General features: G+C 36.5%; 1 protein-coding gene across 2 annotated transcripts in view; it reads left to right on the plus strand.

Annotated features, from left to right (window-relative positions):
- Nucleotides 1-233: 233 nt before the first annotated feature.
- LOC110112942 (exocyst complex component SEC8) overlaps nucleotides 234-13,794 on the plus strand; it is a 120,754-nt gene continuing 107,193 nt past the window's right edge. Inside the window, exons 1-4 of one of the 2 annotated variants that reach the window (XM_020845341.2) lie at nucleotides 234-438; nucleotides 2,205-2,287; nucleotides 3,356-3,568; nucleotides 3,760-3,933. In XM_020845341.2, coding sequence (XP_020701000.1) covers nucleotides 2,225-2,287; nucleotides 3,356-3,568; nucleotides 3,760-3,933 — 450 coding nt within the window. In that variant the 5' untranslated portion in view covers nucleotides 234-438; nucleotides 2,205-2,224. The remainder of the gene's footprint in view (nucleotides 439-2,204; nucleotides 2,288-3,355; nucleotides 3,569-3,759; nucleotides 3,934-13,794) is intronic. The other variant, XM_020845340.2, reaches the window with a different exon arrangement.

The raw sequence follows: 13,794 nt of genomic DNA on the forward strand, positions 1-13,794 counted from the left end.
TCAAATTACTCATTAATTATTATTTACACTATTAATTATATATTCAATAGTATATATTTTAATTTATATTAATTAAACTAATTATATTAATATTTAATTACTAATTATATTACAAATTATTTAATTAAGTTAAATTAGATAATTAATTTATGCACTAATTATACTATTAATTATTTAATTATTAATATTTTAAATTATATTAATTAAGTTAATCAATAATAGCTTAGAGGCGTCTAGGTTTTCCTTTCATCTTCTCTTTTCGTAGTTGCTGTTCGGCTTCGTTGTTTTGTAGTGTTGAGATTGCACGCGTCGCTTCTTCGGCTCTTTCGTTCTTCGTGGCTGTTCGACTGCGCTCCTTCGACGACTTTCCCTTCCTGTCGGATCGGAAGTTACGACATTTTGATCGGATGCAACAACGGGAGCTCGCTGGCTTTGAAGGTAACTTTCTCCCTTTCGCGCTCTTCTCCGGCCAAATCCCGTAAATCTAGTTAAATCCGGGAAAGGATGGGATTAGGATTTACCTCCGTAAATCCAGGATTTAGGGAGTCGCCGGATTTAGAAGAGCGCGAAAACGCGTTTGGCTGGATTTAGGTTAAATCCTACTTAAAAGTAAAGACAAATCCGATACCAAACACCCCCCTGAAGGCGATGAGGTGGTTTAAATTGCAATTCAGGACTGAACTTTGCTTTCGTGTTTATTTCCCAAACTTATGATGCGTGATGACAAAATATATAGCTTTAAACACTATAAATTCTTGTTTTAATTAACATTTTGTTGGATTACCTATGCACTTAAGATGGCTGAGCAATTGCAAGGTAGTAAAAAATGATTGTCTGATTTGGATGAGTATTGGGGCAACACAAAATTGAGAAGAGATCAAAATTATTTAGAAAAAATAGTCTATAACTATAAAATTTATATAGGATGCCGAGGATGTAATCTTAGCACTGCATTTTAGGGAAGCATCACACTCTGTACTTTACAACAAATCAAACAGAAAAGAAAACAGTTTCTTTGCATTTAGTTCACTGACAACCAAACAACTATTTATTTCAAATATTCTGCATTTACTTTACTTGGCATTTTGACATGCACGTATTCTTAATTCTCTAGCTAAATAATCCCCCAAAAAGCTTCAAAGATTTGGTAGTGATTTTTATCTTGTTGGACTATGGTTATCATTTTTTCATTCCTAATTCATTTACTTGTCTCCAAGCAAATTTTATTATTATTATTTTTTGCGTGATAGCAAGAACGTTTTTGAGGCAGCATGACAAACATACCAAGAGGGTCATTTAAACACAGGGGCATTGGAAATTATATATTATAATAAACCTAATAATAGCAATTTAGAAAAAGACTTGTTTAAATGTAAGAACTTTAAATCCTACTCACAATTTTTAATAGATATTATTCACATATAGTAACACTAGCATCTTAATAAAATAGATTAAAATGACTAAATAACACCAAAATGTTCATAGGTAATATCAATTGAAGCAAATGACAATTTGAAAGTTTATTCTCTTGCCAAAATCACTTTACCTTCGCTTGTATTTAGAATGATGTTGAAATCAAATTCCCTTACGTTCATCAATTAACTATGTACATTAATTCCCTAAGTGCTTTGATTTTGGCTTGTTAAATCAATTATGACAGTTCAGTATTTTGACTGGCTGCTGTTTCATTTTTGGGATCTCATGATCAATTTTCTCCTATCTCCTATCTTCTACTCATCTCTTTCATTTTTGGGATCTCATAATTAATTGAATCCTATCTCCTTTCTGTTATCACTGTCTACTACTCTTTTGTCTTATGTGCACAAAGTTTCATTTCAACCAGCTAATCTCCAAAATCTCATGATATGTAAAATTTTGTATATAAATTCACTTGATCCCTAGATTGATAAAGTGGTAGTTTGGATCAACTGACTTCCTAATTTGTTTACCTTCCGTTTACTATTTTTGCGGTTTTCACTTGCATTTCCCGACTACTACTCTGTGACCATGATCAAAAGTTATTCAGATAAGTGTTTTTTTTTTAAAAGTTTGCTGAACTGGGTCTCAAAACATTTATGTTATGAACTCTCTACATTGTTTCTGTGAACAAGTTACTACCGTGTGTTTGTTGGTTTCTTACTCTTGTGCGGCCCAAGTTTTGAGTGAAGATTTTGCTGGTCTTTGATGAATTGTGTTATGTGCAGGTTTCAGGTAGAAAAACTCAATGAGCTTCCACCATACTAAAGGAGGGATCTTTGATGGCCTGCCTATTCCTGCTGATAAGGCTGTAAGGAACTTCAGTTTAATACCCTCTTTTTTTTTTCCTTTGCTTTGATTTTAATAATGCAATGGTGATATTTTTCGCTGCTGTTATTTGATTAATAATATGACATTTGGTTGGCTGGAATTCAGTGAGGAAATTGTAAGTTGTATTCGTTAATTTGATTGCATCAAAGGTTCCTTTTAAGTGTATGTCCAGAATATTGGTTTGCTACTAAAAAAAGTTTGTCAATGATTTCTACCCATCATGAGCTTTTTCTTCTTTATTTTGAGCAATATTTGCTGATGTCCTTGGAATGTATCCCTAAATGATTGTTTTCCCAAATGTGCAAATCATAATGAGCTGCTGTTTAGCTTTTCATATAAGAAATATTAACATTTCTATGTCTTTTTAAATTGTTGTTTCTCTATTTCAAGAGTTTTATTCTATAGTTTTCTTATATTGCCTTCCATCATTTTTTGCTTAGGCTTTGGTTGCTGAAGCTTCATAATTGAATGCATGATGTATTTCCATGTGAACTTTTTATTATATAGAAATTTATCATGCTAATTTTGGCCTTCTCTTGATCTTTTATTGCCAAATTCTTTTGCCATTTTTGAATCTAGGATGCAAACTCATCCATGTGATAGCATTTGTAATTTCTTTCAGTTTTGCTTGGATTCCTATTTTCGTTTAACTAATTCTACAGTGACCGCCCCGTATCTAGTCTTTTCATGTTATTATTTAAAAGTTTACACGTCTGGATTTAAAGGTAAATCCTTATTAGGTTAGGTTAGGAACTGTAATCCTTGTTCATGTAGTTTTTCTAAAATATGATATTCTTTGGTCTTTAATTAAATTTTCCGATGTTCTCTTGTAGCTGTAGCTTAAATTGGATGCTCTTTGACTTTTATGAAAGAATGTTACCTGCATTGTTTTATCTCTTAATCACATTTTCATTGTCTTTAATCTTGTATCATCTCCACTTGAAGTTGAATATGAATGTTTAATACGGTATTTTGAAAGTGTTTTGGTAGAATCCCTTTTGTTATTATTATTATTGCATTGTTTTATGATGTTATGTTCTCTTTGCAGTACTTGAGAGAAGGACTCTCTAGAATAGATGAAAGTTGGGCCGCTGCACGCTTCGACTCATTGCCTCATGTGGTCCATATCTTAACGTCGAGGGATCGTGAAGGTGAAGTTCAATTCTTGAAGGAACAAAGTGACCTTATTGAGGATGTTGTGGATGAAGTTGTTCACTCTTATCATCATGGTTTCAATAAAGCAATTCAGAACTACTCCCAAGTTAGTCTTTCACGGGCCCTATACTTCTTGTTATGTTTTGTACCATGTTTCCTTGTTGCTAATGCATTCCTCTTCATTTTAGCATCTTTCCATGGCTTGATTTGTTGTCAGTTACAATATGTTTAATGAGGTCATTATTGACCATTTTATAAGTAATGTTACTGATGTTATTGCATGTATTGCCTGTACAGATCTTGCGGCTATTTAGTGAATCTGCAGAAAGTATTTCCATATTGAAAGTTGACATGGCGGAAGCAAAGAAACGGCTAAGCTCTCACAATAAGCAATTGCGTCAAATGTGGTATCGGTCTCTTACACTTCGTCACATATTATCTCTGCTGGATCAAATTGAAGGTGTAGCCAAGGTTCGTAGAATATTTCTGCTTTTTCTCTCATGCATGAATGACATTTTTTGAGATGTTAATAATCTTAGTTTCACAAGATCGTTGCTGTTATTTCATGATTATGATTTCATCTAAAATACGTTCAATGTTTTGAAATGATTATTGCTGTTGCTAAATCCTTTTCACGATTTCTGATTCCTATTTCAACTTGTTTAACTGTCGACTATTTTCCTTTCTAGTGTACATTTGGGTTAAGTGTGTTCAGTAACAACCATGATTGGCATGACCTTATCGTAGTATGCCTATGAATGCCCTGAAATACCTTTTCAGATTAGTCATGCATCTTATATTTGTTATTTTTCCGTGATTTAAATGTCATTCTTTGTTGATTAACATTTGAGTACATTGATATTTAGATGTTAACATATGGAATTAGAATTAGATTTCTTAAGCTTGTTGAAAATTGAAATATATTGAGATGGGTTGGTCGCTTAATATTGAGAGCAAAGAACATGTGGCAAATGAGGCTCCAGAGCCATTTGAAAGTTTCAGAAAGGTGAATGGGTAGGTCAAAGTTGACATTTTTAAAGTTGCTCGAGCAAAGTTAGTTAAACCGGAATAAGCACCACATCTTGTTGTCTCTTACAGAATTGAAAAAGGATTAATTCATAAAGTTGACCATAACATCTTGGGGGTGTGAATGTTAATGCACACATGTCCTCCTTTATTTGTTTGCTCTTATCAGAATTTTGATTTTATTTTGAATCTAGGTTTCCATTAAGAATGGAGTAAATGCTACTCCTTTGATACGTGGGCATAAGGCTGGCCTCCTCACATTTTAAACAGAGGGTCAAAACTCAAAAAAAAAATCTAAGAACCATCATCCCTAGAAAGGACCAACAACAACAACATCATCTTTGGCCTCGTCCCAATGAATTTTATTTTTTATTCTTTCTCGTTGTTTGAGCTGTTAAATTTATTCTGCGCAACTAATTTTAAGAAACTTGTATCCGTATACTCTTTGTTACCTTTTTTTCTTTTTAATCCAATAATGCTATTTTATCAACTTGTTTATTGGGCGCATTTTTTACCCTTTGTTGCGTATGTTCTAAATATGTTAATCTATTTTTAGTCATCTAATATTTAATAGATATCACGCAACCTTTCCTTTGGTCTGACCATGAGCTCATTAACATATACTAAAATATAAATGGATGAATATAAATGCTATGTAACATTTGTAACTCCAAGATAATGTCATAACCCTGTTCAATGGTTCTACACAAGTTCCACCTGGGGTTGGTGAAGTCCATATTTGAAATTAGATATACATACCAACTGCTCTTTCTGAATTAAATCAAATCAAAAGAAAGTGGGTTAGACTAAGGAAATACAAGAGGAGGGAGATTGGAAGACCTTCGTCAAGGTTCGGATGTAATTCTCCATTGTACGGTCCTAAGTTGCTATTCAATAGCCTCGACCAGAGTGTCCAGGATGCGCTCTACATACTCTTCTACAGTGTGGTTGATACGCAGGTTGACGTCGAATAAGGTCGAGTGCAAGGTGCAAACAAATTCTTGCTCGTCGTAGGCGAGGCCGTAATCAAGATCTGGATCGACTATTCATGAATGCTAGATGATGGTCGCTTCCGAAGATCACTAGTGTGGGTCTCCGAAAGGGTTCCGCTCGTGTGGTTCGAATGCAAAGAGTACGATCACACTATCCCGTAGGATAAAGTGGTCGTAGACCTTTACGATCGACACAAGCAGACCGATGGAAGAGCAGATGGAGTTATAGATACGATTAGCCATGGAGGATAGCGGCTTTCACCTACCAACCTCAATGAATAATAATATCTATAACCCAAAAGTTCACGAGATTTCCCCCATTCGATACCTCAGCATCGAATAGGGTTTATTTGATTGTGGGGATCGGTTTCCTACGGGCGCAAGCCCCCGTAGTTAATTACATCCTAAGCCTTGACTTAGGAAAACTCTCGATTAAGGATGTTAAATTATCTCCTCGAATGGGTTTAGTACAAAGGAATCTTTAGGCTCTCCTAATCAAAGGGAAGAAGGTCCCAAATTGGCTCGATCAATCACACGTGGTTCAGTCAACATCCGGACGGTCCGAGAAAGAGAAAACTAGAGAAAAAGAGAGAAGACACTGCACTCAAACATGCACGAGAGAAGGAAGGAGGTGGCGTCATCTGTGTGACGCGGATGGGTAGGATTTATAGCTTCCTCCGAAAGGAATGGGGAGCTTACCCACCCAAAATAGGTGTATATGGTACACTCGTACACTCACCTTTAGACCCTGAATCTATAAGATGTAGTGTTGTACACAACACACTAACATCTACGACTTAACTACATGGCAGTTCCTGGACTTTTCTTGCCTGACAAAGGAAGCCAGTACAATCCTAAGCAACAAACCGTCTAAATGTATGCAAGATGGGAGGGTCTATCTCTAAGGATTCAGGATTAATAGTTCAACAAGAACTTATCAACGACTCTACAAATATGCAGACGAATAAACTTATCGTTGTGTGATGCATGAAAAGATGGCATAAATTTAAGAATGTCCTTAGGTCCACTTGCATGCCATGCATGTAAGTAAGGTGCAATTGTGGGAGAAAAGTGTCTGTACAGAAGTATGCCATGAATCCATAGAGTACAGAAAAAAAAAAAAATAAAATAAACACACCCTAAGGGTATCCCTTCAGGCAAGATTTACCCGCACAGAAAATATCAATAGCATGCCCACTCGTGTCGGGAAAACAACGATGCCCAAATGGCATAAATAGTGGCCTACTCTACAGGCCTAAATGACCCAAGGGTCTCTAAAGGCTCAACGAAGGTGGAGGCGGTATCATAATCCCAAAACCGAAAGGCCAAAATCCTAGCAGAAAAACAACGATGCACACTTCTGTGGGAAAAACAACGATGCAACCGGCATAATAGGTGGCCTACTCTAAGGCCTAAAAATGACTAACTGGGTCTCTAGGGCTCACAGAAGGGGGCATAAGCTTTGAACCTATAGGGCCAAAGCTTCCGTTAGTGAACTACCCTTGGTGCTACCTACACATGCTAGAATACCTATTAACAAGTTGTGTGTGGAGTGTAGCAGTTCCGATATATATTTAAAAGAAATTGCTTTACATAGTTGCCGAGCTCATACCTGAGTTGTGGCGCTTGCCACTTAAAAAACTCACCAAGCAAGCAAGTCCAGATTAATGGCGCGGCCATTAAAAGTTCCAAAGCAAGTTGCTTCCGTTTAATTCCCGATATCAAGCTCCGTGTATCGCAATATAAGATAAGAGAGAATATACAAATGAGCGTAGATTTGTTAGAAAAGAAATGCAGGTAAATAACAAATACATAACTAACACGGAAATTAAATATAGCTAACAGGAAATTTAATAATTGCATTTATAGAAAATGGGTCATGTAGTACAATACTGAACAATGAAAGACAATATTTAGCATACTAGGGCTAAAGGTCGTGTCCTAAATCAAACAAGTCTAAGTGTAATGTAGGTCTTATGTAGCTTTGGATAGTCCTATGTAGCATGATTAGTTGAAATTGCTTGGTATTTTGATTTGTTAAAAGGCAAAAAAAAAGAATTTTAATTGAGTTTAAATCTTAATAATTTAAGTTGATTTTTTAGAGATTGTATTCTCTTTACAATTTGATTGATTATTTTGTTGGTTGTAAACTTAAAAGAAAATGTAATTAAGTAATTTATTAATCAACTGATTTTGACTTAAGCCAGTTAAAGAAACTAATCTTTTAAAGTTTTGCGCCACTCCAATTGAATCCATTCGTCGACGTTGTGCCACCGGCTCGAGAACCAAGGCTCCTTAGGACTTAGCCCGCAGCTCGGAGTAGTCCATCCATAATCCATCTTTGGAGTTGATTATTATGTTTAGGGGAATTTGTTTATTTGATTTAAAAGGTTAGTCTAAGTTTGATCTTTAGAAGTCTTTTATCCTAAGAAATTTAGTTTCATCATTTTAATCTCCTAATTTTGTCTACACTTTAAAATTTAGATTGGTTACGGGGTTTTATTATTAGATTTGTTTAAACTTGATTTAGATTTATGTCTTAGGCTTGGAGTTTAATAATTATAACATTAATAATAACTTGATTAAGAATTAATGTTTAATAGATTTTAAGAGTCGGTTAAGATTGTCTGGTTGATTAATTAGTGATTAAGAAGAAAGGCTAACCCTAAGAAAGACGTGTCACTAGTTTAGTTTTGATGTCTCTACCGCTACTTGGAGCATCATCCCATCCTAAGTCTATGTTTATAAGACCTCCCGTCTTTTATATTTTTGTCTCTTCAGGATGTTACTAGTGTTGTAGGATTAAAAGAGTTTTTGTTTCTACCAAACCTCTATAGGATTTTCGTATGAGTTTTCATCCACAGGCAGCTTGGGAGAATCTATAGCATCAGTATAATCGAAAATATGAAAATTACAATAAAAGGGATGTAGGCATTGTTGTTTTGGACACACTTCTTAAAGACAGTGTATCCTAAGCACATAACAATGCCCTTTAATTGTTCCTACGATCAAATGAGGCATTGATATGTTAAGACCTCTACCACAACTACACTACACAAGCACAAGACGCAACTAGGGAATAGCTTCTAAAACTAAACCTAAAGGTAGACTCTTTCTGTTTTAGACTTATCCAAAGTTCTATACCTCTTTTTTTAGAAACTAAAACTAAAGGAATCTAACTCAAAACAAGTAAGGACTATCTTACTCCCAAAAAGACGCTACAGACTCTCCAATACGAAGCTCCCTAATATCTCAAACTCCAAAATCTATCTTATAGAAAGAAACACTAAGGGAATCTAACCTAAATGAGAAAAACATTATTTATACCGAAAAGACACTAAAGGATCCTAATAAACAAGTCTAACCACAAAATTATAGATCTCCAAATAACCTGCAAGAACTTCTAAATGAACTACTAAACAAAACTCTACAAGGAGAAAATCCACCAAGGTTTCTTTTTCTTTTGACACAAAATCCTACCCAACAACCCATAATCAAGTGCCCTTTCGTTTTACTTGGAGTGGGGTTAAAAAAAAAACACAAAGCTCTCCAACAAGAAAGTTGTATAAAACCTCTCGTTGTAAAGCTTTCATCATAACACATTCACAAAAGTCCATCGCAAAAACCTCTCGACACAAATCGACTCACAAAACTTTCATAAAGCTTTTCAACCATGAAACCATTCATAAACATTTCCAAAAACCTTTCATAAAACGACTAAGAATGTTCATCATTAATAGAGAAGACATATAAATGCTCTTAAGAATGCCACAAACTATTCCAAAATAAGATTGAGAAACATTTCAATATAAACCAAACCATCTCGTATTCGAACAATTCGTTTTCAACAATTGAGATTGTCATAAAACAAAATAGCATCTGAATCTACAAGCAAGCAAACCCAACTTTGAAACTCATGAAAGTTCTCTAACACCTCCCTAAATATTACTTTATAAAAGGCTTACGAATAGTCACCATTGTTCTTTTCCAAATCAAAGCGCATAACAACTTTTGGATGCCAATATCTCATTCTTAAAGCAGTTTGGGACATGAAACAAATAGAAAAAAGCGTCCAATTGATTCTCACAACAATTTGGGATATAAAACACATCAAAAACATGCACTTCATCCATTCCTAAAGCAGTTCGGAAACTGAAAACAAAGAAAATCTGCATGTACATGTTTCCAACGACAATCCGGAAGCTCAAGACAGTGACAAACTGCACGTATCTCATCCCTACAACAATTCAGAAGCTCAAAACAATGAAAAAACTGCAAGTATCTCATCCCTACAACAATTCGGAAGCTCAAACCAGTGAAATTCTGCACATAGTTCACTCCCAATATCAACTTAGAAACCAAAAATAGTGAAATTCTGCATTTTAACATTATTTTCAAAACTGTTTGGAACACTAAAATAGTAAAAATCTGCATATAACATTGTTCCCTAGAAAATTTGGAACCTTTCGCATCATATACCTTTCCAATTTCTCATCAAGGTGTAAACAAGTATAATAATAGGAGAGGAAAATATTAAAGTAAAGAGAAAGAGAGAATTATTGCTTCCATTACTCACCCACATTCTGTTTTTCATTACCAAAACCCTTTAAATTCTCTCCCAACTATTTCATAAAAGACAATGAAAGCATAAGATCGTCTTAGCAAAGTGTCTCTCATAGAAGAATTGAAGCAACTAGTAATATACAAGTGTATGCCGAATCTCTATCTCATGTACTTATTCCAACTCAAAGTTTGTGTAAAATGGATTTAAGAAAATAAAGATAGGTTATTGCAACTTCACACATGCTCAAAAACAAAATCAATCATTCAAGAAAAACTTTCCTACACAGCTATTGGACCTTCTATCTGGATCATGTAAAAGATGACATTGAAGCAAACAACATATGCATGAGAATTCATAAAACTGATCATGAAGTAATTTGTTTACTGAATCGTATATGAATGCAACTCCAATCTTTCCACGAGAAGATATAACATAAGGCTTAAATCTTTACTTCCCTCTAATAAACAAAATTTAATTTTAGCATATGAATCTTTCAATAGTTTTCGGCACTTAATATCTTAGAAAGTAATATTGGAGGCTCTCAATCTTACATCAAAAGAAACACGGAAAAAGCGACCCTCAGACTTTTTTTGCTTATATATATATATATATATAAAGTGAAACAATGTCTGATCATGAGAATATATTCCACAATACAATCATCATTGTTAGTTCAATCCACTCTACAATAGCTGCAGATATCTTAGTGCCCAAATTCATCTCCAATAAAGTATTATCCAGATTTATATCAAATGGATCTACAGGTAAGAAATCGAAGGGATCATAAGAACAATTGCTTTCATGTAAAGTCAGCCATAGAAATGGGTATTAGAGAGCATCTCAATTGCATGGCATGAACTACGACAAGAGAATAAGCCAACCACTGTTCATTCTCAATGCAAATATCCATTTATAGTGTCACACTCCAAAAAAAAAAACTTCGCATTCAAATGTATTCGTAAAGCCCTTGATTAAGAAAGCAACCATCTGAACATCACAAATTTTTTTTCTTAAAGACATTTTGTCAAACACTTACTGTGCAATATTTATAAGGTTACATAAAACGAGCCAACATGAGAGTTTGATTTACACACCTATTCCAGTGGAATCTTCTAAATAATTTGCATAATACTTTCATGATGCATACAATGATCATTTCAACAAAAGAATACACGTGCATTCCTATGGAAAAGGAACCAAAGAGAATGCCACTCTCAAGTTTTGCAAAGAACTCAAGAGCTATTCCTCCTTTTTCTAAACAACCACCCATTCTTTCTCTACTTGCCGTAAGTTCGAGTAATACATTACAAATCTTGCATACTTCTCTCTTAGACCAGATTAATGGGGGAATTCTAATTCGACACAGATGATATCTTCATATAAGATTTCAACATTAATAACATCGTCTTGATGAGTTCTTTCATCACACAACCGGCATACAATATGCATGTGTAAAGTGAACAGAGAATAGATTTCATGAAGAAATAAGTCTCATAGACTAATCAAAGAAATTTTCATAATTAGATAAGAGCAGGTTTCAGATGCTAATATTTTCCTTGCACATTTTTTTTTAGCAATGAAATCAGAAGAAGGATGGGGATGAAGGAGATGGGAAGAAGAAGAAGAGAACAATGAGTAGGAAAGAATAGTGGAGAAGAAGATATAGAATAAGACAAGAACCATGAAAGAAAGGGATCACCTGTACAAGAGTAGCTTCAACGCCGGACAGGGAGACTTTGGCTCGGGAACTCGTCGAGTCCAGGAGGAAGATCGGGACTAGCCCGGAAGGCGTCGGGTGTCTCACGAATAGAGAGGAGGCAAGAGGAGTTCCGCCTGGGTCTGCGAATGCTGGAGACGGAAGGGCTGTGCCTAGGTCGTCGGGTCCAGTCTGATCCAAAGGAGGCGGAAGGAGGATGGGGATCACCTGATTACGGCTTTGGCTATCGTCGACGGAGGCAAGGAAGGCTGGGCTTCAGCCCTTGTTCGCACCAAAAGAGGCGGAGGCGGGACTTTGGTCCGCCTAGGCTCGGACTCCTCATACACAGAGAAGAAAATGAGAGAGGGAGAGGGAAATTTCGGGAATCTGGAGAGAGATAGGGTGGAAGTGAAGCTTGGCCTTGCTGGGGTCGGTGAATAGAAGGATCGGGGAGGCTTCGGCCTTGGAAGAGAGGGCGACCGAGAGAGGGAGACCGGCTGTGAGAGGGGGAGCGGTGGTTTTCCAAACAAGAGCCGGAGGTAGGGCATCCGGGGGGGGCTGTTGTCGGCTTGGGTTTCTCTCCAACGAGAGGGCGAGTCTAGGGAAAAGTCGGGTACTAGGGACCAAAGGAGATGTTACCGTTGTTTCATCGTCTCGATCCTGCCTCAAAACACTGAACTGTGCTCTGCGATACTGCTTTTCAATGTTCAACCACTGCCTTCCCCCCAAAAGCAGTGTATCACGCGACTGAGAACACTGAAATCGCAGGATCGGGCCTTGGACTGAATCAGAGCCATCGAACCGCCTCTTGATTTGGGTGGAGATTCAAATTACTTGGAAAGCTGATTGGATTTAAATTGAGATTAAATTGAGCTGACTTGGGTTAAACAAGAGTTCAAATCAAATCTAACTTGACTAGAGTCGGATTGATTTGGGCTGATTTGAGTTAGGTTTGGATATGGATTTGATTCAAATTGGCTCGATTTAAAAGGGAATTAGGCTCGATCAATTTGATTAAATAAAATTAAACTCAAATTGAACCAATTTGGATCGAATCGAACTCGAATTAGGCTCGACGAGGTCTAGTCGAATTGATCGAATGCGCTCGACTGTATTCGAGCGAAAAATGAGGTCAACAACTAGCAACCTTGAAACTCTGTTAAAGAGAAAGAAGTTTCTCCAAACTTGAAGTGAAGATGATGAAGTATGGTGGCCGGCCAAGGTTGGAGAGAGAAGGATTTAATTTGGTTTTGGTTTGGGATGAGGGAAAGTCTCCAAACATTGCTCTAATTAATCCCTTGATTTGTGAAAAATTAAAGAGGAGGGAGAGATGATCGGGGCGGCGACAAGAGGGAGAGAGGGGATGAGGGGATTGTTTCCAAAACTTGCTGTAAGGTTTTGGAAAGTATTTAAGAGGTGCGGGGTCTTGTGAATTTCGGCCCAAAGGAGGTGGAGGGAATTTTGAATTGTTTCCAAGGTGGGGAGGTGGGCTTTAGGAAACAATTCCTAATTTAATCTTATAGTGGGCCAGCGACATTAATGAGCTAGGGAGGGAATTAAGGAGGCTTTAATGCTTCTTTAAACTAGATAATTAGATTTGGAATGAAATAATTCATTCCAAATTAAATTAAAATCCAATGGGGAGGGATTTAGAAACTTCCATAAAATATAATTTATAATTTAGGAAAGATTTTAATTTTCAAATCGGGTGAATTTGAATTCAAAATATGCCCAAATTCTGGCAATCTAGAATAGGAAATAAATCCAAGAGAGGGCAAGGGGCTAGGGGCTGGCGGCTTGCTTGGGGTTCGGGTAAGGGTGTCTGCGGCGAGGTGGAGGTGGCTTGGAGAGTTTGGTAGGGGTGAAGAAGGGGTTTGGTGGTGGTGAAAGTTTGGACAAAGGTGATGGGGGGGGGGAGATAAGGCCGGTGGTGGTAGGGGGAGGAGGAAGGAAAGAGATAGAAGGTAAAACCACGAACCCGACTCATCTAGGTTGGTGGGGTTCGTGGGTGTTGCACAATTCTCCCTCTCTTAGGGATCTCACTCCAATCTCTC

The sequence above is a fragment of the Dendrobium catenatum genome, unplaced genomic scaffold (assembly GCF_001605985.2).
Source record: "Dendrobium catenatum unplaced genomic scaffold, ASM160598v2 original_scaffold_61322, whole genome shotgun sequence".
In the NCBI taxonomy this organism is placed as follows: domain Eukaryota; kingdom Viridiplantae; phylum Streptophyta; class Magnoliopsida; order Asparagales; family Orchidaceae; genus Dendrobium; species Dendrobium catenatum.